The 23,831-nt window shown below is 52.5% G+C and overlaps 1 protein-coding gene across 1 annotated transcript; it reads left to right on the top strand.

Annotated features, from left to right (window-relative positions):
* Window positions 1-1,880: 1,880 nt before the first annotated feature.
* POU3F1 (POU class 3 homeobox 1) lies at window positions 1,881-3,068 on the top strand. Its single transcript, XM_056846037.1, has one exon. It carries the CDS (start codon window positions 1,897-1,899, stop codon window positions 3,052-3,054), a length of 1,158 nt encoding a protein of 385 aa, XP_056702015.1. The 5' UTR covers window positions 1,881-1,896; the 3' UTR covers window positions 3,055-3,068.
* The last annotated feature ends 20,763 nt before the right edge of the window (window positions 3,069-23,831 follow it).

The raw sequence follows: 23,831 nt of genomic DNA, 5'->3' as shown, positions 1-23,831 counted from the left end.
AAAAGGGGGAGGAAGAAGGGTCCAATTCCTCTTTCTTTTCCAGTGTCCCAACCCAGGAGCACCACAGGATAATCTAAATGGGCAGGAGAGACAGTGCTGTGTAGCAGTTAGAGTGTTAAACTAGGACCTGGGAGACCCAGGGTCCAGTCCCTGACCAGCCATGGAATCTCTCTGTGTTACCTTGGGCCAGTCAGACACCCTCAGTGTAACATACCTCACAGGGTTGTTGTGAGGATAAATTGGAAGAGAGAACAGTGGGTACGCACTTTATTGACTTAATTAATTGATTTAAATCATTTGTACCCCGCCTTTCTCCCCAGTGGGGACCCAAAACGGCTCACATAATTCTCCTCTCCTCCGTTTTATCCTCACAACAACCCTGTGAGGTAGGTTAGGCTGAGAGACTGTGACTGGGCCACGGTCTTCCAGTGAGCTTCCATGGCTGGAGTGGGGATTCGAACCTGGGTCTTCCAACACCCTTCTCAAGCAGAAACCTAACCGTGGAGGAGGGAAAGCTCCTAGTCCTCCAGATCTTGGCTTTGAATCAGAACTGCCAGTGACCCAAACCAGATGAAACCCCTTCTGCATCATATCTGAGGCTCTGAGTTGCAATCAGAAAAGTTGGTCATAATCCTGGATGAGTGAGATACAAGTGGTCTGCCTCCCAGGAATCCTAAAACCGTCCAGCCCTCGGTAAGTGAACATTGTAGTTACAGGTTAAACCCGGGAAGGCTTCATAGAGCCTCAAACCGGTACGGCAGAACTGTGGGGACGGCCATTTATGCACGGGAGGTTTTGCCTCGGATTTGCCGCTCTCTAGCTGCACATTTCCCCCATCTGAATTCTCAAAACTCAACCATAAGCCCCCATGCAGATTTTTGAGAGTTCGGATGGGGAAAATGTGCATCTAGGAAGCGGCAAACCCAAGGCAAAACCTCCCGGGCATAAATGGCCAATATTGGTGCAGCACCCGCGGGAGGCTAAAGCGCTGCATCCGAAAAGGAAACCAGCCTAAGGCCGGCCGGCTGGCTCCCCCGTCCCGCTGGGTTGCTCCCCAGTCCCCCACCCAGCGGCCCCTCGCGGGTCCTCAAGTCCTCAGCCCGGCAGGCTCCGCCAAGCGGCTCTGACCCGAGGCGGGCACAGTCGCCAGGGGCTTCCCCCGTCGGCTTTCCCCCCAACCCGGCCAAGCCGAAGCGGCTCCTCTCCGCCCGCGGTCCGGAGCAGCGGACTCACCTGGAGAGCAGCCGAGAAGGGAAGGCGCGTCCCTCTCCGCCCGCGGGGCTCCTCTTCGGCTCGGCTCCTCTTCCAGCTGAAGGGATTAGGCAAGTGGGTGATGTGAAGGACCTCTGCCTGAGACCCTGGACAGCCGCTGCCCGCCTGAGTAGACAATACTGACTTGGATGGACCTTGATGGTGGGATTCAGTAGAAGGCGGCTTCACGTGTCCCCGCGTTCTTCCGAATCGGCGGCAGGCGGCGAGGGCAGCGCCTCTCCCGCTCGGGCTCGGCGTCCCGCCGGCTCTCTCCCGTCCCGTCCCGTCCCGTCCCGTCCAGTCCAGGCGGGCAGGTGGCGGCGCGCTCCCCCCACGTGGCGGCCGGCGGCTCGGCGCGAAGGAAGCGCCGCCCCCTCCAATCCGGGGCGGCCGCCGCCCCCCTCCCCGCTCCAATCCCCGGGCCGGCGCCTCCCGACGGGGCGGAGGCGGGCGCCCGGGCGAGGGGCGCCCTATGGAGGCGCGGCGCCGGCCGGCAGTGGCGGGCGGCGGAGCCAATGGGGCGCGCGGGGGGGCGGGGCCGGGCGCGGGGCCGAGCCGGGCCTCTAAAGCGCGCCCCGCCGCCGAGGGGGCCCCAGTGAGAGGCGCGCCGAGCGGAGCGCGGCGGCCGGACGAGCCGACCTGGCCATGGCCACCACCGCCCAGTACCTGCCGCGCGGCAGCCCGCTGCTGGCCGTGCCCACGCCCGACGCCGAGCGCCTCCACCAGGGGCCCACCTACCGCGAGGTGCAGAAGATGATGCACCACGAGTACCTGCAGGGGCTGGCCGCCACCCCGGGCCACCCCATCGGCAGCCTGCCCCACCACCAGTGGCTGCCGGGGGCCACCGGCGACTGGGGAGGCGGCGGCGGCGGCGGCGGCTCCCACCCCCACCTGGAGCACGCCAAAGGCCCGCGGGGGGACCTCGACGGCGGCTTCCACTCCCGCTCCCACCTGGTGCACCAGCAGGCGTCGGGAGGCGGCGGCGGCGGCCACTGGGCGCAAGGCGGGCAGGCGCACCACCTGGGCGGCTGCCCCTCGGCCATGTCCCCGACGGCCGGCGGCCACCAGTCGCTGCTCTACTCGCAGGCCGCCTACCCGGGCCTCAACGGGATGCTGGGCCCGCAGGCGCCCGGCCTGCACCTGCCCCACGGCCACGCGCCCCACGGCCACGACGAGGCGGCCTCCGAGGCGCACCTGGAGGGCTCCCCGCCGCACCTGGGCCTGCCGGGCCACGAGCCGCCGTCGGACGAGGACGCGCCCAGCTCCGACGACCTGGAGCAGTTCGCCAAGCAGTTCAAGCAGCGGCGCATCAAGCTGGGCTTCACGCAGGCCGACGTGGGGCTGGCGCTGGGCACCCTCTACGGCAACGTCTTCTCGCAGACCACCATCTGCCGCTTCGAGGCGCTGCAGCTGAGCTTCAAGAACATGTGCAAGCTGAAGCCCCTCCTCAACAAGTGGCTGGAGGAGACCGACTCCAGCACGGGCAGCCCGGCCAACCTGGACAAGATCGCCGCGCAGGGCCGCAAGCGCAAGAAGCGCACCTCCATCGAGGTGGGGGTCAAGGGCGCGCTGGAGAGCCACTTCCTCAAGTGCCCCAAGCCCTCGGCCCACGAGATCACCTCGCTGGCGGACACTCTGCAGCTGGAGAAGGAGGTGGTGCGCGTCTGGTTCTGCAACCGACGGCAGAAGGAGAAGCGCATGACGCCCGCCGGCGGCCCCCACCCGCCGGCCATGGAGGACGTTTACGCACAGCCCGACGCCTCGCCCCAGCTCCACCACACGCTCCAGAGCCCGGTGCAATGACTGGGCCGCGGGGGGGGCGGCGGGGCCGGCCCCGAGGGACTGGACTGGGCCGGCGGGGACTGGCTGCGGGGGGCGCTCCCCCTCGCCTCGCCCTGGGCCGGCGGCCGGCGCTAGGGAAGCCCGGCGGGGCGCCGGACCCCCCCCTCCCCTTCGCGCCTCCCGGCCAGCCGGAGGGGGCGCACGGACGGCGGAGAGGCGCCTTAACCGATTCCTCCAGCCTGCGGGCCGCCGACTCTCTTTCTAATTTAAGTCTCTGTATTTATTTTTGAACTTCCAAAAAAAACAACAACCCCGACAACCAAACTTGCTCCGACCGACGGCGGGTGAGGAGCGCTAGACCAAAGGTTCCCTCGCGGTACTTGGAGCGCACGTCCCACTACGTGGAAGGGAGGAGAGGAAAGGTATGGGGAGGGGGCTGGTCACCCGTCGCTCCCGCGGGGCGCGTCGGAAAGGCCGGGGGCGGGGGAGGCTCCGTCGGTTTCCCCAAATGACCCAGACCGACCGGATGCCTGGCTGTTTCCGAAGGGCCCCTCGGATGCCGTTCCCGAGGAGCCCTCCGGGGACTGATGCTTAGGGGCGTTTCTACTGAACCGGATTAGGCCCCCCCCGGGGTTCGGGCCGTGATAAACACACGACCAAGCTACCCGGCCCTGGACGGGGTGGGCTCTCGGAAGTCCGGTTCAGCCTTGCCTGCCTCTTTCTTTGGCCAGCTGGCCGGGCCCGCCTGGGCAATCCGTTGGTTGGGGTCGGCCCTGCTACTCCGTCTGTATCCCGCTCCGTTTTTATTTATGTTACAGCCAATATTTTATTACTCGCATAAAACATTTATCCAGGAAGGAACGCGCCTCTTGTCTTTTTTTTTAAAAAAGCCCTTCTCTCCCCATTTTTGCAACAGGGCATCGGGAAGCAGGGGAGGGTGGGAGAGTTTGGGGCAGCCTCCGGGGCTTCGTCAGCCCCCGACGCGCCTGGCCGCCATCGGTCCCAGGTCTTTGCCTTCCCGGGGCCCCCAAGACGCACGGAGGCCACCGCAGGCGCTCCAAAGGCAGCCCCGAAGCCCGGCTTTCCGCCTCCGGGGCTTACAGCAGCCTAGCGGGAGGCGGACGCCAGACGCTCCGCCGCCTCCTACCAGCACCGCGGACTCCATTCGGTTGTCGCGGCCCGAGCGGTTGTTTCTTGCGATTCTGTGGTTTGCGCTGTGCAAAGTCTGGGGATATTGCAGGGACCCTTCTCTCCCCCCTCATTGTCAGGGAGGGCAGGGACGGAAAGTTTTCAAACTTCTTGTTCTCCCCAACCCGCCCCAAATAGCTGTGTGGCCATTTACGCATGGGATGTTTCGCCTTGGATTTGCCGCTCTCTAGATGCATGTTTTCCCAGTCTGAATTCTCAAAACTCTCCATGGGGGCTTATCTTTGGCCATTTGTGCATGGGAGATTTTGCCTTGGATTTTCCACTCTTTGGATGCACTTTCCCCCCATCCACATTCTCAAAACTCAACAATAAGCCCCCATGCAGAGTTTTGAGAATTCGGATGGCGAAAATGTGCATCTAGAGAGCGACAAATCCGAGGCAAAACCTCCCATGCATAAATGGCCACTGTGTTGCTGGAATAAGCCCTTGGACGCAAAGGAGTTCGGACTAGAATGCGGAGCCGGGGGCTGCGCTCTCCATAGGCTTCTGCGTGCCTCCCTTTTCATCTGAGGTTGGCTTCCGAGTGAAGCCGGTTTCTTATAAGGCCGGGGCGTTTGGATTCTCCCTCCCCCCCCCCATTCATTCGGAGGCCGGAGGCATTCCCGGCCACCAAAAGCCGCCCTCGAGGGGGCTGCTAAAGGGCAGGCGCTCCGGGGAGGGCGTTTCGAGCTCCGAGTTGCCATTCTGGGGTCTAAGCTAGAATCCAAAGCGCCGGGCGGGAGAGTCGGAGGAAAAGATCGCGCTCGGCAGTAATGCCGGGGGGTTAAATGGGGAGGGGGGGTTTTCCTGCTGGTTTCCTCGAATCGCGGAGTCGGGCACCTGGAAGCCTCGAAGGCTCACAATCTAGCAAGCAACGGTTTCAAAAGAGCAACTCTGGAAGGCGGTTTTTAAAACTGGCTGGGAAACTTCCAGGCGGGGATCTTAGCCGCGCTCGACTGGCTACTTGGGGGAGACCTGAACCCTTCCCATGGACTCTCTGGGCACAGTCCAGCCAGCTCCGCTGGAAAAGAAGGGGGGAGCTGCCTCCGGGGTGGGAGGCGGGGGCCCTGGCGATCCTGCCTGCTCTCTCCCGGGGCTGATTTCCTCCCCACCAGTTGCCGCCCTGGGACGGCTTTTGGAGACCATAGGTGGCGTCGAAGCGTTTGTCTCCCGAGATCTAGTTGGAAACGAACGGGGGGGGGGGGTGAATCGGTCTCATACTGCTCAGAGCACCGGCGCCTTTCGGGTTTCTTGGGCTTTTCTCCCGGATTGCGTGTAAAAGACAGAACCGAAGCCAGGCTCCAGCAGCAGGGCCGCTCCACTAGCAGCGGGATTTGGCTTGTTCCGACCTCTGACCTACAGGGATGGGAAGAGGCGCAGGGCAGACGGAGGCGCCTGTAGGCGTGCTTGTTGGTTGGGTCGGGCTCGGTACCGGGTCCAACGTTTGGGCCTCCGCACAGCCCAACTTTCTGGCAATTCCCCCCCCTTTGGCTCTTTCGGTTGGGGCCAGGCGTGGGTTGAGTCGCGGCGGTGGTGGTGGTGGTGGGGGGGGTTCCTGTCCATTCGTTTCTGGCAAAGGCCCTTTCGTTCAGACTTGACAGTAAAGGCTGAAGCGCCCTTTGGAGCGAGAGCCGCGGCCCTGCCGGGGAACTCTCCGCGGGGCCCTCTCCGCCTCCTGCCTGCCGAAGAACTGCGGTGGGGTCCTCCTCTGGTGGCCAGACCTACGGCGGACAGGACGCCCACCCAGGCTCGGATTTGGTTCCCCTTGCACTGTCCCTACAGTCAAAAACAAAGAGCCCTTCTCGCATTTGCGCGGCATCCGCGTGCTCCTTTTCCCAGAAACCAAAAGAGACTGCCGCGTCTCCTGGGGTTTCCTCTTCCAGGGAGTTTGTGGGGGACTGACGTTTTTGTCCATCTCCTTAACACGGACAATAGGCCGGGGGTGGATATTGATGCGGAAGACTTTGGGCCTCTCCGACATACTTTCCGCGGCAGTTAGGAGGTCCCGCTGCTGAAGCCGCAGCAGGCCCGGTTGGCTTCCTCTCCCCCCTGCTGTCTCGCCCTCTGTGCCCGGGCCCTGAAGCTCAACCCGCGGGTTGGCTCCTGCTAGCCAGCCCGGCACAAAGGACAGCTCCTTTCTTCGAGCAGATCAGCCGGCAGAAAACGCAACTAGACCAAGTGGTACCAGATGCTCAACTCCGGCAAAGCTGGCCTGCTTTCCCCATTTTAGGCATCAGCCAGGAGCTAAGGGGGGGAAGGGGATCACAGGGGAGGCCTCACAGACCTCCGCCCCATAGCTGCCCCAGAATATCAAGGGCCCATCGGGGCTGCCTGCTTCCGCGGGCTGGGACAGGAATCCCCCATTGCGGGTCCTTTCAGGCCAAAGGGTTTCAAGGCGCTCGCTTCTTTCCCACAGCTTTTGTTACAGGTGGTCAACAGTGTTCTAACTGTTAGAGTGGTTCCTCAGTGGAACAGGCTTCCTCGGGAGGTGGTAAGTGCTCCTTCCCTGGAGGTTTTTAAGCAGAGGCTAGATGGCCATCTGTCAGCAATGCTAATTCTATGATCTTAGGCAGATCATGAGAGGGAGGGTACCTTGGCCATCTTCTGGGCCTGGAGTAGGGGTCACTGGGGGTGTGAGGTAGTTGTGAATTTCCTGCATTGTGCAGGGGTGCAGGGGGACTAGATGACCCTGGTGGACCCTTCCAATTCTATGATTCTAGGGCGGATTCCATCCGACAAACGAGCTCTCCCCCTCCTCCCTCGGGGTCTCTGACCTTGGGCGCTGCTGACCATTTGTGTGCTTTGGTGGCCTTTCTTCCGCGGATGTCCCTGGCTGTGGGACTCAAAAAGAGGAAGGGTGGGATGCGGCAGGTTCTGTGTAGATGGAGCGCCCCCTGCTGTGGTGCACAAGAAATGCGCTAGGATGGTATGCTACTGACAATTCGAATGGGATGTGCGTGGAGGGAAGCATTGTACCTGTGTGTGTTGCATCACAGTATCTGAAGAATTAATTTGTTGTTGAAGTTTTGCTGGGGGAACTCAGGTTGGTGGCATGAGGTCCACCTATGGGGGAGCCAGGGCAGCTGTTTCTCAGCAATGCAGAGAGTCAGGTAGCCGATTTCGGACAAGTTGCGTTTAATTTGCCCTCTGAGTCGGTGACAGAGACTTCCCCTCTCCATGGCTCCATTTCGGATGGTGCATGCGATGTGCTCCAGAGGCGCTATCTTTTGGGACAAGGGCCTAAAGATTGGGTTTTGGTCAGGAGAAATGGTGCCATGAAATACAGCCACAGATGCTGGGAGACTAAACAAAACAAACAAATCTGTCCTATTCTCCCCACCAAATTGTGACATACTCGGACAGTGGAAATGCACAACTGTTGGAAAACTGGCATAAGTAGCCCAGCGATGCCAAGTGAGCTGGAAACCCCAAGAACACGTGACCAATGATTTCTTCTGTCTTCGAGAATAATTCCGGATGTCAGTGAAAGGAGCCATGGGTCACGCCGTGGGTAAGGAAGCATCACAGAGCTGCTCTGTCTGGGCACATTGCACGCATGCACACAGCTGCCATATGGGTCTGACTCAGAGCCAAAGGACTGGCATTTATAGTGCAGGATAGGTATGCCGTACAGACTGGTGATCTGGGTACTTTCGGACACCAGTGCACAAACACGGACTTTTTAATTTTAAAAAAAATCCCATTGCTATTTTTTGCTCAAGACATCCTACAGTTCAGAGCAGTTGGGGCCCAGAGGCAAAAACAGGTGTAGAAATATGGTGACAACAATAGATAGAAGCAGTTATCTGCGCTCAACCAGGTGTTTTCCTAAGTGGCTCCCACTACCTGCAAAAGTTCCCATTAGTTTCAATTTAAAACAACTAGAACAGGATCTGTTACTGAGAACTGGGGGAGGGGGTGTTGTGAGATTGGATAAGCCGCTTGAAAGCTGCCGTTCTGTTTGCAGGGAATAACGCTCATGTTCAACCAGGCCGTCTGCCTAATTCATGCCACTCGAGATCATATCCTTTTTGGGGCATTGCTCTAAACCACTGTGGCTTCCTGTAAAGTTCCAGATCAATTGGACGTGGTTGCTGGGTTTGCCAACAACAGGCCATGTTTGCGGCTTGCTGCATTGTCTTCCTGAGCTACGTGAAACAAACAAATATTCCCAGGGCCACATTGTCAGTGTTCAGAGCAGTTGGGGCCCAGAGGCAAAAATCCAGCACCCAATTGTTTCACGCATCTTGATTGGGTCCTCTTAATTTGCAAAGTGTTTTCTCATTCTGTGGGTGTTGCTTTGTCCCTGGTATTTTAATATGTATTTCCAACATCACAAAAAAATAAATTCGCTGACATGGTATTTCTTTGACATTAAGTTTTTAAAAAAAAAAATTGGTGCTTTATAGTGACTTTGCTAAAGGAAACATAATTTTACATTTCCATAACCCCTACAATATTTTAGTTTGCTTTTTCCGCCTCCTTTATATAAATGCTTTTTCCGCCTCCTTTATATAAATGCAGCATTTTTCTTCACTTCATTGAAACAATTACATTATTTTAATCATTAAAAATTTATTGAAGTTTAGTTTTCATGTTTTCATGTTGGTCAAAAATGGGAGTTTTAGTTACTCATTAGGATATACTGAACTAGGAAACCCAGATTCAATTAAAATACCAAGCAGGCATTCATTTGATAAACATTTAATTGAGCTAATCGAAACAATGGTGTGAACCTTGGATATGTAAAATAAAAATAAACCAGAAAACATTTTTGCAAAGCTAAAATTGTTAGCAATTGGATGCAAAATTGTGTCTTCCCTGTGTGAACTGATGGCAAATTGAACTTCCGCTTGGGCAAACAAATCCCCACAATTATGCCACTTTAATATATCTTTACATAAAATGTTGTGCTTTGATTTTTACTAGATTCCCCATGAACGTTGCTATATAAACCAAGTTCAGAAGCAAAGAAAAGCATTTTATGAGATTCTTTTGTAACCCCCAAAAATAACTAAATACAATCAATCCATTATTTTAAAACTTAATAAAAAATTCTTTAGATTTTGTATTTGAACGTGCCATTTAGAATGCTAAGTTTTTATTGATATAAACACATTCATTTCAGTGCCTGCCACAGATTGCTCCCTAGCAATCTTAATTTTATTTGTACTAACTTCATTTTAATCAAGAGGTTTTTTCTTTTAAAAACAAAGAGATACTGCTCTTTAAATTCCAGTATGCTTATTTATTTGTATGGTTTGGTTTGATTTTTTTTTATAAAGAAAATGCCAAGCTATGCCATCTTTCCTGGATTGTGTCTAGCTGCTTTTCAATATGGTTTTTCATAGCCCTTGAAATTTCAGCCAGCCGGGATACATTTGAGAAAAGAACATCATCTCTTCCTGCAAGTTTATAAGAAGCTTGTCGTGTGCAGGCGAAAAGAAAGCTAGAACTCTTCATTCCAAGAATCTGTAGTAAATGCAGAACTCTCCATTATTGTATCTTCATATTTTTTTTTCAACCTTGTCTGCACCAGAGCTGCTTTTTTTAAAAATAGTATTCACCAGTACTAAGTGCCGACACCTTTTTTCAGGGTTCTCCCAAGTCGTGAGCGGGGAATTGGTGGAAATCAGCACAACCTCCTATTTGAGTACTGATGCTTTTAAAAAACAAAAAGTGCACTGGTTCACATACTCCTGGAAGGGCTACACAAGTCTGTAATTAAAATCTTTTTTGGGAGGGAGGCAGTTACAGAGAAAGGGACTTAGGGGTGACTTCTCACTATATGTACCCCTGTGTAAACGTGGTCACGAGAGACGCAAAAGGTGATTTTCTCAGCGAAAGCCAACCACACAAGAAGGTTGTAGGATAAAAGAATAGACATGGTTTTGTATGGGAAAAGGTAACTGCGTTTGTGCAAAAATGCCTTCCTTAGCATCCCCGAATTGCTCTGGTCTGAATCTAGGCAGCTGCGGATTCCTGGATTTCTGAGCTCCTCTGCCTGATTCCCTCAAAAAATATGTTTGGTGTGCTGCTGCTGCAGGATGGGGAAAGAACATTATTCTGTTTATTGGGGAAAGGAAGATGAAAAATAGCGCCCTGCCTGACCCCGCCGCGCATATCTTTCATTAAGGCCAACCACAATAATAGAAAACAGTGGGGAAGCTTTTGAATTCTTCAGCACACTTTATCAGGAGGGATTTTAAAAATAACACCCTTTTGTATTATTCAGTTTGGTCCTTCGTGGCTTTTCTGTTTTTGCTTTACTTGCAGCCTATTTTGGAAGTCATAAACCCATAATGTTAAAGACACGTCCTGTGGATGCAGCATGCCACATGTTCTCACATGTCGATCCCATGAGTGGGAATGCATGCGTGCACACCCAGACACCCTTGAAACTTGCCAAGATTGAGGAAGGCCACACAGTACCTGCTAGGGTTTCTTCATTGTCACAGAAACCAGAGTTTGCAAAATGACGGGGAGAGGGATGACATTTGCCAAATGGACCGGTGAGAAAAACCCCAGGCAGCCATTTTTTTTAAGAAGAAAGGAATTGTTCAATGAATTGGAACACACACATGAAGCGGCCTTACATGGAATCAGACCCTTGGTCCATCCAAGTCAGTATTATCAATGTCTACTTCAGCTGGCAGGGGCTGCCCAGCATCCCAGACAGAGGTATTCCACGCCACTTCCTATCTGATCTTTTTAACTGGAGATGCCGGGGATTGAACCTGGGACCTTCTGCATGCCAAACAGATGTTCTGCCACAGAGCCACAGCCCCTCCCCCAAAAAACCATCCATCAATGAAACTGGGCAGGCACCCATTTAACTCTGACTGGTGATTGGGAGAAGACAGGCAGACTGAGATGCTGCTTCCTGGTGCAATATAGACATCACGATGGGGAGGAGGATCAAGAGGGAATTTGTATCCAGTTAGGCCTTCGCAGTGAGGTCCACCTCACATTCTGGGGACCCTCCTGGCTCACCTTTGGAAGTTTCCTCAGAGGCAGGTCCTGGAATCAGGGTTCCCAACCTCCAGGTAGGGGCTGGAGACCTCCAAGAATTAGATCTGATCTCCAGGCGACAGAGATCAGTACCCCCTGGAGAAAAGGGTCCCTTTGCAGGGTGGGCTGTATGGTGTTATGCCCTGCTGAGGTCCCTCCCCAGGCTCCACCCCCAAACCTTCAGGAATGTCCCAGTCTGCAGCTGGCAGCCCTACGGCTGGAACCGAAGTGGGGCGTGGCACCCAGTGGGGAAGTGACCGTGTCTTTCATTACTCTTCCTGGAGGTGACAGAGGGAGGGAGGCTAGAAAGAAATGGCAAAGGATGATCGATTGGGCATGAAATCCTCTTTCACCTCTGCTTAAAGTGGTGATGGAGCTTCCACTCCAGTGTCCCCAGGCACCAGGAGTATCCATCACACAGAGCCACATAAATCACCCAGGGTCACAACACCGTGGGGCGGCACAGCCTGCGACTGGACTCCTGGGTTCCTTCCTGCCATAGGTGGGGGCCTCTCTGGGGAGGTCACTGTGAGCTCCAGGTGATGAAGGCTTTTGTTTGGGGGCCAAGGCTTGCAACGGTTTGGTTGCCTTCCATATGCTGAGCATCAGAGACAAGACTCTTTGGAGGTAGGTTAGAAGTAGGGTTATCAACTTCCAGGTACTAGCTGGAGGTCTCCCGCTATTACAGCTGATCTCCAGCCGATAGAGATCAGTTCCCCTGGAGAATATGGTCGCTTTGGCCATTGGGCTCTATGGCATTGAAGTCCCTCCCCAAGCCCCGTCCTCCTTAGGGTCCACCCCCAACCCCCCCCTGGTGGCGAAGAGGGACCTGGCAGCCCTAGTTAGAAGGCACAAGCCTGGTCCATATAAAGTTGCCTTTTGTACTGTGACATGAGCTGGGTCCAAGGGTGCCTGAATCAACTCTGTCACATGTTCACATGGGGGCTAGCCTTTCAAAACCTCTCCATCTCTTTGTGGGGCTCCAAATGTGGCAAGGGGGAAGGGAGGGGCAACAGGCTTCCCTCCTGTGCCATTTTCACCAGTGGAAATTGCTGCAGAGGAGGGAGGGAACTATTTGCGCCTTCCTCAGGCTCCATGTGTCCTTGTGAACATGAAACTGTCCGGTTTGGCACCCGTGACCCAAATTTTTGTCACAGATGATGTGCAGTTTGGCCCACTGAATCAGACCCTTGGGTTTCCACGGTCTCAAGCAGAGAATCATCTGCCTAGGGAGGTGGCGAGCTCCCCCTCACTGGCAGTCTTTAAGCAGAGGCTGGACAAGCACTTGTCAGGGATGCTCTAGGCTGATCCTGCATTGAGCAGGGGGTTGGACTAGATGGCCTGTATGGCCCCTTCCAACTCTGTGATTCTATAAAAGGTCTTTCCCAACAACCACTGCCTTTTAAAGGGCAGAGCCTCAGTCATTAGAGGAGCAGGCCAGGACTGGGGTTCAATTTCCTGCTCACCCATTGAAGCTGACTGGGTGATTTGGGGCCTAAACCTACCTAACAGGGTTGTCGTGAAGATAAAACAGAGGAGGAGAGAACTGCATGGGTAACCAGATGGAGCACAAACTGTGAACAACCTGAGGGATAATACGTGACAAATATTGTTAGCCGACGATGCTTCTGCTTGAAAAACGTGCAACTGGCCACAGGGTCATACGTAGCTCATCTCCAGCTCGTAACTCCTGGGAGGATGTCCTGATCGATCAGCAAGCCGTGGCATTACTGATCACATGCTCATCCCTGCCTTGCCCCAGGGGCATCCTTCTTTCTTGACAGCAAACAATATTGTTTGTCACTCCTGTCCTGGCGGAGTATCCAAGGGCCACATTCCATCTCAGCAGCTGGTGGGTGAGCCACAGTTTGTATAGGCTCCAGGCAGAACAGAAGTGAACTGCTGGCAACCTGAGCATTGCGGAACATGAAGAACTAGTCCATGGTCGCTTCCACACTGGCTGTTTGGTTTGGTCTGGAAAATATTGGGAAGCAGGGGTTCTCCTCTGCTTCCGCACTGTTTCATGCTGCATCTGTGCATCTTCTGGCTTTCCCCTGGCGTTTCTGCGTTCTTTCCAAAACCTGCTTTACTACAGCCTTTACTACGAAGTCCAGATCTTTCACTGCCCCACCCACATTGTGGCCATTTTCCCTGGACCCAGTCTACTGTGATGGCTATCCTCACCCACCTCCATGCCACTGGAGGGCTGGAGGGGAGGGGTTAAAATCAGCAATCGCTAGATCATTGTAATGTTATAACTATCTCAGGGGTTCCCAATGTGGCACCCACCAGCACCTTTCCTGGCGCCCACCAAGTGTTTTTAGAAAGTGGGTGGGACCAGGTGGTGTCCTACCCAGTAGGTCTTCTGATTGCTCATTTGAGATCTGATTGGCGTGCAGATTAAAATAACATTTCAGCAACAGCTGCCACTATTGTGTTGGTTTTATTCTCTCTCTTTCCCAGTCTATCTTTAAAATTTACTCCTCTTATTCTCTGCACTTGGGCTTCTTCTGTGTGTGTGGCTGGTTATGCCTCCCACATGGCCATTTTGTGATTGTCCCCATCACCCAAAATGTTTGGGGACCCCTGGCCTAAATAGTAGACCTTCTGAATTCCAAGCTTTCATTTTCCCCACACACAGACCCCCCCCAAATCTCTAGCCCTTTTCACTGTGGAGATATAAGGGGAAAGCATATCTCCATAACAAACAAGGGCTAGAGAGGTATGTATCTTTAAAAAACAACAACAGGTAATTCAGATAACCTGGTAAATAATTATAACTTTATATTGATCTAGCAATCTAGCAATTGCCATTTTAAAAAAATCCCAAAAGCTCACTGGTGGCACAGTGTGAATGGCTGCCTCAGGAGACTGGGGAAGGGGAAATGCTGGTAAACCCACCATGTGCAAGCCTCATTGCTGCTGGACTTAATCAGCTGCCAAAGAAGCAATGAGAAAACCTCAGGAAATTATTGCCGTAAGGAACACCGCCCAACATGTGCTATACAATGCCGAGTACATCTGTTTACAACTAGAGGATACAAGTGTAGACCTGCAAAACATGTGGGGGATATCCCACGCTTTTCTGCCCCTCCTTGCTCCCTTGCAGGGCCACCAGCTCTCCAAGCAACCCACTCACAGGCCAACATGCCCATCCCCATGCAACACCACCCGCTCTGCCTGCCTGGCTCATGTGGTGAATGGGGGGGGGGGGGAGTGGGAGGCAGCAGTTCCTATCTCCTCCCCAACCCTGCTGTGTTCCACACTGTACCTGCTCAGACTGGGCCAGGTGTGGCCCTCCATTGTCTGCCTCTGCCATGAGGAGGGTGGATGAGGGGGCGTCGGGTTCACGCCCCATCTGGAGGCTTGCGTCCTCAGTTTGGGGTTACTCCAGGGCCACCCACCATGGGGGTGACCTGGTCAACTTTGGCTGGTCTCACAACCGCAAGTCCATTGTTGGTGGAAAGGGACTTGGAGTTTTTGTAAACCCCTCAATTAAAGTCTCCTCCCCTGCAAACCTGGGTAATCATCCTTCCCCCTGGTTTGCAAAAATATCTTTGTTCTGTGTACATAGCCCTAATCTGAGGATATAACAATCCACATCGGGGGCCATGTTGAGAATGACATATAGTGTATTGTTCTAGGACAGCACACTCTCAACCCAACAGAATTTTAAGATTTTGTGTTATTTAGCTCAAATTCTCATTTCAGAACCTAAGCCTGGCCAAGGCTGGGGCACTGGCTGCTTAGAATCATAGAGTTGGAAGGGACCACCCGGGTCATCTAGTCCAGCCCCCTGCACAATGCAGGAAATTCACAACTACCTCCCTCCCACACACACCCAGTGACCCCTACTCCACGCCCAGAAGATGGCCAAGGTGCCCCTCTCATGATCTGCTTAAGGTCATATAATCAGCATTGCTGACGAATGGCCATCTAACCTCATCTTAAAAACCTCCAGGGAAGGAGAGCTCACCACCGCCTGTTCCACTGAGGAACCGCTCTAATTGTTAGAAAATTCTAGACGGAAACTCTTTTGATTTAATTTCAACCCGTTGGTTTTGGTCCGACCTTCTGGAGAACAGAAAGCAACTCGGCACCCTCCTCTATATGACAGCCCTTCAAGTACTCGAAGGTGGTTATCATATCGCCTCTCAGTCTTCTCTTCAGGCTAAACATACCCAGCCCCTTCAACCTTTCCTCATAGGACTTGGTCTTGTAAGGAACCTTCTCCCCTTATTGGCACTTCTGAAATACTGTAAATGGCCTCTGCTACACACAGCCTTTGTAGCTCACTGGTTAACTGCATCCCTGCCTTCTGACGACAGCCCGGCATGCTGCTAGGCGGGGAGCTGCGTAAACAGGACGGTTTCCTGCTTCCGTTCATTCAAGGCCTTCCTCTCAAAGTTCAGTGCTTCCCTCCTGGAATGCAGCTGGAACACGGAGCGCATTCAGCTGGTGCCGGGGCAGGGCATTGAGTTGCACCCAGATGTCCAGCAGCCCGGCTATTCAGTCTTACAAGCCCCCTGTTCCTGCAAGGAAAGAGGTTTCTATCTCTGTCCCACGCAGGGGGCTAATGGGTCGAATGGCATTTGCCTGCTTGTGCCTTGGGAACAAAGCAGCCCCTGTGCCAGAGGCACTGGGCAAATTCCAGCTGCAGTTGTAAATGCTAGAGGATCTGTTGGCAGCTAGGCTGAAGGACTCCTCGCTCACCCCTGCCCAGCATGCTGCATTCGGTAGGATCTGGAATGATATGAAATTGGACTGGCATTGCTCTCGCTCTCCCCTGGGGGCCTCGGGTGGGCACTTGTTTTCCCAAAGGGCGTTCTTTTACGGGGTTGCTGGGTGGAAGTAGGGTTGCCAGTCTCCAAGTACTAGATGGAGATCTCCCACTATTACAACTGATCTCCAGCTGATAGAGATCAGTTCGCCTGGAGAAAACTGCCGCTTTGGCCATTGGACTATGTGGCATTGAAGTCCCCTCCCCCAAACCCCGTCCTCCCCAGGCTCCGCCCTCAAAACCTCCCGCCAGTGGTGACCTGGCAACCCTAGATGGAAGCCACACCTCCTCACCTGGAAACTCCACTTTTTACAGGGATAGGCTACTCTTCCTTTACGTGGCCCATGGCTGAGCACTGACTTTTTCCAAAACAAGAGGTGGTTGGGCTCCACACCTGCCTACAATTGTGGTTTTTGCTCAGGAAGCTCTTTATTCTGGCTAGATGGGATTGCTTGGTGCTACTCAGAGATTTATTTATTGATTTATTGATATCCTGCCTTTCTCCCCAACGAGGACCCAAAGCGGCTTACATCATTCTCCTCTCCTCTGTTTTATCCTCAGAACAACCCTGTGAGGTAGGTTAGGCTGAGAGTGTGTGTGACCCGCCCCGGGTCTTCCAGCAAGCTTCCATAGCAAGAGTGAGGATTTGAATCTGGGTTTTTCCAGATCCTAGTCCAACACTTTTTTACCATTAGGTCTGTGTGTGAAGAACTCTGCACATGCTCCCGCTCCGTGTCTGTTCTCATGCTTTTTAGATACTAGCCAGGGTCAGGGCTGAGAGTGACTGGCCCAAGGTCACCCAGCGAGTTTCCATGGTGCAAGTGGGGATTCAAGCCTGGTTTTCCCAGGTCCTAATCTGACACCTTAACCACTACACCAAGCTGGCTCTCCATTAATTCATAGGGCTTCCGTAAGTTGAAAGCGACTTGACAGCACTTAACACAGAGATACAAATATTTCAAGACTCCCCTCAATCTTCTCATCTCCAGGCTCACCCATGTCTTTCAACCTTTCCGCAAATAACTTGATTTCCTGACCCCCACACACCCTCCTTTGAATGATTTACCTTTGGTTACCTGGCTATTAAGCTTTTATTAATGCAGCCTAAAATGGCATTGCCCTGACCTGGATGGCCCAGGCTAGCCTGATCTCGTCAGATCTCAGAAGCTAAGCAGGGTCAGCCCTGGTTAGTATTTGGATGGGAGACCACCAAGGAAGTCCAGGGTTGCTGTGCAGAGGAAGGCACTGGCAAACCACCCCACTGTTAGTCTCTTGCCATGAAAACCCCAAAAAGGGGTCACCATAAGTCGGCTGGGACTTAAAGGCACTTTACACACACAAAATGGCATTAGCTTCTTTCGCTGCTGCATCACACTGCTGACTCTGGTTTAGTTGTGAAAGGCTATCCTCTCCAGATCTTTTTCACATGTCTCCTCCCAAGCCAAGTCTCTCCTATCCTGTACCACCACCACCTCCTTCTCCTCTTCTTTTGCCTAAATGCAGAACTTTGCATTTGTGTCCGAGGAATTTCATTTTGTCTCAGCCCAGCTTTCCAACTTATCAAGGTCATTAAAAATTACTTCTGCCTTCTAAGGCTGCCCCTTTGCTAACCTGCCCAGTTTTCTGCCATCTGCATGTCTGAAAAGGATTCCCTAAACCCATTCATCCAAATCACAGATAAATACCCACTCAAGCTCTTTTTCGGTGTCATTAACAAGCATTCTCTGAGTGTGGTTCCCCAAGCAGCAATGAGTCCACCTGACCTTATGATCAATTGACCTTACGTTCAATTAGTTTGTTAACTCAACTATCTAGGGAACTTTGTCAAATTTCTTGCTGAAATCAAGGTATGCTACATCCACAGCATTCCAATGATTTCTTATACTGAGGTGGTGGAAAGTGCCATGAAGTCACAGCTGTCTTATGGAGACCACATAGGGTTTTCAAGGAAAGAGAGGAACAGAGTGATTTGCTATTGCTTGCCTCTGCATAGCAACCCTGGACTTGCTTGGTGGTCTCCCATCCAAATACTAACTAGGGCTGACCCTGCTTGGCTTCCAAGATCGGGTGGGCTAACCTGGGACATCCAAGTCAGGGCACTGGACTAGTAATGTGCTTTTAAAAACAATTGGTTGAGTAGGATTCGTTGTCGACAAATCCATGCAGGCTTCTGCCAATCACTGCATTGTTTTCAAGAGGCATATAAATGGACTGCTTTATACGTTTAAATCTATTTATTTAAAATGATTTAGAAGCCAAACTTGGGATTAAGGCAGATCAGTAGGGTTGCCAACCTCCAGGTGGTGGCTGGCCATCTCCCGCTATTACAAGTGATCGCCAGGAGATAGAAATCAGTTCCCCTGGAGAAAATAGCCGCTTTTGCAATTGGACTCTATGGCATTGAAGTCCCTCCTCCCTCCAAACCCCACCCTCCTCAGGCTCCACCTCCAAAATCTCCAGGTATTTCCCAACCTGGAGCTAGCAACCCTACAGATCAGTCTATGAGCATCTTGGAAAGAACAATCTCTTCTATCATTTTTCTGGCTGTCGAAGTCAGGCTAGCCACCCTGTGGTTTCCCAAATCCGTCTTTCCCTTTTTGGTCCTTTGTGAAATGTAGGGAAGTCCAGTGTTGTTTCAGGTCCCCCTTTTCCACATGTGTTCTACTGAAACCTCCTGGGGATGGGGAGAGAGCGAGACCAGGCCTCTGAAAGGCAGTGTTGCCTCCTGTCTTATTATTCTTTCCTCTGTGTCGCTTTTATAAACTTGTTGTTTGGGGCTTTTGTGCATGTTCCTTGGGGGCAAATCAAAGGGGCACTAGACTCTGCCTTGGTCATCCCGGGACAACAGCCCCTCCATTCCGGCTGCCTAGAAACAGGCTGGCGCATTCTCCCCTGCTGCCCTGTCGCCCCAGCATCTCCCCCAAGAGCGCATTTCCCAGGCTCCCTTGTTGTTCACGACAAGTCATCTTCATTAGAGTCTTGGCAGAGAGAGCTGCCATCTCCCCCAAATGCTCGTTTGAGGCAGAGGGATGTGGGCCAGAACACTATGCAAGCAGAGGCTGTGTGGCAAAGGGAGAGCATTTCAACATCTCCTGTCAGACCTGGGGGAGAAACTCTGGCACTCCTTTTTCCAGATAAATGCAGACAAGTCTGAGGGGAAAAAAACAGCTTCTGCTCTTTGTTGCAAAGTGGCAAGAAACTCTTCAGGTTTGCCTGTAGGGCCTCGAGGTGGCAAAGACACCCTGCAAGTTGGGTTGCCAACTCTTGGTGGGAACTTCCTGGAGATTCAGGGGCTCGGCCTGGGGCGGACAGGGTTTGGGGAAGGGAGGGATCTTAGCAGAGCATAATGTCACAGAGTCTGCCTTCCACCACAGCCATTTTCTCCATGGGAACTGCTCATATGAAGATCAGTTGTAATTCCGGGAGATCTTCAGGCCCCACCTAGAGGTTGGCATCCCTACCTGCACTGTCATTTTCCCTTCGATCTCAAGACAAGATATAAGTAGAGCTGATGCCCTACTGGAAGGATTAATGGAAATCACATAAAATTTACTTTCTCTATGGTCTTTCAGGTGAGTAGCAAAGTCCCATGCTGGTTATTGCTAAAGCTGACCCCTTTGCTTCTTTCCCCACACCACAACAAGCCCACTGGTCCCACTGGGAAATAAACATTGATTTTTTGAATTTTTGGAATCAGTGTCCACATTGGGTCAATCATCAGCTGAAATCTGGGTGATGTTGAAGATATTTAAAGCTGCCCCTATGTTCCGGAGTGGTGGCAAACAGCAAAGTCCAGCTGGTCTAGCCCAGTCCAATCATAGGCTTGACTTCCCAGGAAGATCCCCTCTGCACTGCCCATAGCCCCAGTTGCTGGCTCTTTTCCTGTTGATATGATATACAGAACTGTAAATGTATGCACTATTCAGTTGGTTGGGGCATTAATTTGTTGAACATCCACGCAGTTCGAGTCAGGAGACTTCTTTGGGAACAAAGCCCATGTGTTGCCATGATCTGGTAAAGACAGCCCCCTGTGCAAGCACCAGGTCAATGTTGACCCATGGGGTGACGTCATATTACGACGTTTGGCAGACTATGTTTACGGGGTGGTTTGCTGTTGCCTTCCCCAGTCATCTATACTTTGTGATTAGAGTGTCAAGGTAAGATGAGAGAACCCGTTTCAAATCCCCCTTCTGCTGTGAAGCTCACCTTGGGCCAGACACACTCTCTCTCCACTTAACCTACCTCACAGTTGTTGTGAAGATAAAATGGAGTACATAAGAAAGGTCATGCAGGGTGTTAGCCAAATTGCTCGGTTATGAATATTTATGTGGGGAAATTAGCATTCAATAACTGGCTATGGGCATAACCTTCAGGATCTAACCTGTGTCGATGGGAGTCCAAACTGTGATTCAAATAATAAAGCGGAGTCAATGGATTTAGTTTCAAAGGTTTACTTATTAAAAATGTATGCACAAACACTCTGTCATATACACACCAACATCAAAGAGAGGAGAATCAAATAATCAAAGAGAGGAGTATAGAGACGTCTGCCAATGTGGCAGGCCCTTCAATGATGGGAAATATTGCACCTGTCCTGAAGCGGAGTTGCCCTGGGTTCCATAGGCTAAGATACTGAGAAAGAGGGGCAAGGAAGAGGGGTTCCTGGGGACTCGACCAGCGAGGCGGGAGGGTAGCGTGGTCAGGCTGTGCAAAACCCAAACCAACAGAGTGACGGCAAGTGTGCTAAGGGAAGACCTAAGGTAAGGTATGGATTGTGGGGACCCCAGATATACTCTTTACCGGGGCGGGGTAATGAGATTACCCTCTCGTGATTCCCATTGTAAACAAAACTTGACAAAAAGACGAATGGTCGGCTGTTGGGGTGAGGTGAGGGGGCAATTGAGAAACTATCCTATTTCCATTGATTTGCGCAATTCCGGGAGGACCGGGAGTTGCTTGCAGATGGGATTAACAATCTTGAACAAAGGCACGCATAGCTGTGGCCAGGGCGCGTCATTTTGCATAGCCGGGGGAACGATCCTTCGTTGGTATCTCAATGTTCTCTGATGGGCTATTAATCATGCTGATGAGGTTGGGGAGGGGAGGGTTGGCTACGTGCTTGACAACTCCCTGCAAGATGGCTTCTGCTGGAACGGGGCACACAGGAAAATGGATTCCCTCTGGTTCACTGGAGGGGTTGACTTGACCGCTGTTTCTTGACTGCCGGTTTCGCGGGATGAAGAGGCGCCCTTTCCTCGGCAACTCGCCGCTCGGTCTGAAAAGGCGGAGGCATGCATCTGCTGGGGTTGCCATGACCAGTCCGGGAGATTGGCAACCCATTTGCTCACAAGGGAGAAGAGGGAAACCATGGCTCATCAAGGCCAGCAGGCTGTTCACACAGTGGCCAACCAGGTGCCTTTAGGAAGCCCACAAACAAGACAACTGCAGCAGCATTATCCTGCCTGTGTTCTACAGCACCCGATATAATAGGCATGCTCCTCTGATCCTTTGGAGAATAGGTATGCATCATGGCTAGTATCCATTTTTACTAGTAGCCATGGATAGCCCCTCTCCTCCCTGAACATGTCCACTCCCCTCTTAAAGCCTTCCAAGTTGGCAGCCATCACCACATCCTGGGGCAGAGAGTTCCACAATTTAACTATGCGTTGTGAGTAGTGGCAACCATGCACAGCCCCCTAAGCTCCTTGGAGGTAGGATGGGATACAAATGTACAAAATAAACAAAATAAGCAAAGACATATTGAGAAGCCCTTAAAGGATGCAGCCTGAATAACTTAAACTAGCCCAAGCTTGTCAGAGCATGGAAGCTGTCAGGGTCGGCCCTGGTTAGTATTTGGATGGAAAACCACCAGGGAAGTCCAGGGTTGCTACGCAGAGGCAGGCAATGACAAACGACCACCTCTGTTTGTCCCTTGCCTGCCTTCAAAGGGGCTCTTGGCCACTTTTGTTGAATTCCTTGTAATGTGTAAGTGGCTTGCTTGGTAACCTGGGCAAACATGGGGCCAAACTAACAGATGTGGATAATGTTCACCTATAGTTGCCAGCCTCCAGATGGGGCCTGGGTCTCACCAGAATTACCACTGATCTCCAGACTACAGAGATCAGTTCCTATGGAGAAAATGGCTGGTTCGGAGGGTGGACTCTAAGACCTCTCCCCAGCTCCCTGCCCCAAATACCCAGGAATTTCCCAACTTGAAGTTGGCAACCCTACATTCACCCAACATTTCTTAAGCAAAGCAGCTTTGGGAGGCTGCACTTCAGCAAGGGTGGGGTGAACACATAATAGGTGAAGTTTCCTTCTACTGAATCAAACCCTTGGTCCATCGAAGTCAGTATTGTCTACTCAGACTGGCAGCGGCACTCCAGGGTCTCAGGCAGGGAGTCTTCCACATCACCTACTTGCCTAGTCCCTTTAACTGGGGGTGCCGGGGATTGAACCTGGGACCTTCTGCATGCCATGCAGATGCTCTACCACTGAGCCACAGCCCTTCCCCTCACCAATTCCTTTGATGAGCCACCCATGTTGGTCAGCAACAGAAATCCAGCTACTTGGGTCCAAAGTTTCCCTTCCCACCAAGGTAGAAATCTTGTGCTGGAGGAAGAATCAATCCATCGGAAGAAGAACTTCCACACAGAGAGGACCCTTTCCTTCACCAAGGGTGGGGGTAGAGAAGAGGGAGAAAGCTTAACTCTTTCCCCGACCTCCCATTTTCCTGCTCTAAATCTATTCTCTTCCCCTATGCTGGTGTGTGTGTGTGGGGGGGAGTTGTATAGGAAAGTGACCAAGGGGTGAAGTGTGAATGCACATACACACAACAACACCTTGCTCAAGACTGAAGCTCCTGAAGTTTTATTTGCATTAAACAATGGGAGAAAGTGAAATGCGTCTGCACAGAACATCAAGTTTGTCCTAGGGATCAAAGGCTCCAAAAGGAACTCGGCAGAGACCAATAGCCTGGTATCCAGGAGGCACCTGCTCTTCTGGCTCCGCCTGAAGGAACCCAACAGAGGAAGGCTAAGGCAGGCTTCTCTTCCAGGATTCCAGACAGCCTAATGTTTTCCTTATGCGTGACTGAGGTACCTAGCCTACTGAATGAATACCTTGAAGAGCCAGCGTGATGCAGCAGATAGAGCGTTCCAGGATCCTGGGCAACCCATGTTCACATCCCTGCTTCTCCATGGAAGCTCGCTGGGTGACCTTGGGTCCATCGCAAACTCTGAGCCTGGCCTACCTCACAGGGTTGTTGTTGTGAGAGAATAAAAGAGGGGAGGATAACATTCTAAGGCACTTTGAGTCCCAACTGGGGAGAAAAGTGGGATATAAATAAATAAATGCAAAGGCAGAGGGTTACCACAGGTAGGGTTGCCAGGTCTCTCTTCACCACAGGGGAAGGTTTTTGGGGCAGAGCCTGAGGAGGGCAGGTCTGGGGAGGGGAGGGACTTCAATGCCATAGAGTCCAACTGCCAAAGCGGCCATTTTCTCCAGGGGAACTGATCTCTATCGGCTGGAGATCAGTTGTAATAGCAGGAGATCTCCAGCTAGTACCTGGAGGCTGGCAACCCTAACCACAGGGCAGTTTCCAGTAGTGTGTCTACCAGTTTCCAGTGCTGGCAGAGATCCCTTGGCCAGGACTTTAGGGCTGCTTGGTGATTATGGACAGGACCATCAAGTTGCAGCAGACTTAAGGCAATTCAAGGCACGAGATGAGCAAAGGTGGTTTGCCACTGCCTGCCTCTGCATAGCAACCCTGGACTTCCTCGGTGGTCTCCCAACCAAATACTAACCAGGGTTGATCCTG

The sequence above is a fragment of the Euleptes europaea genome, chromosome 3 (assembly GCF_029931775.1).
Source record: "Euleptes europaea isolate rEulEur1 chromosome 3, rEulEur1.hap1, whole genome shotgun sequence".
Taxonomy (NCBI): Eukaryota; Metazoa; Chordata; class Lepidosauria; order Squamata; family Sphaerodactylidae; genus Euleptes; species Euleptes europaea.
Note: the sequence above shows the minus strand (reverse complement) of the source record. Positions and strands in the feature narration are given on the sequence as shown.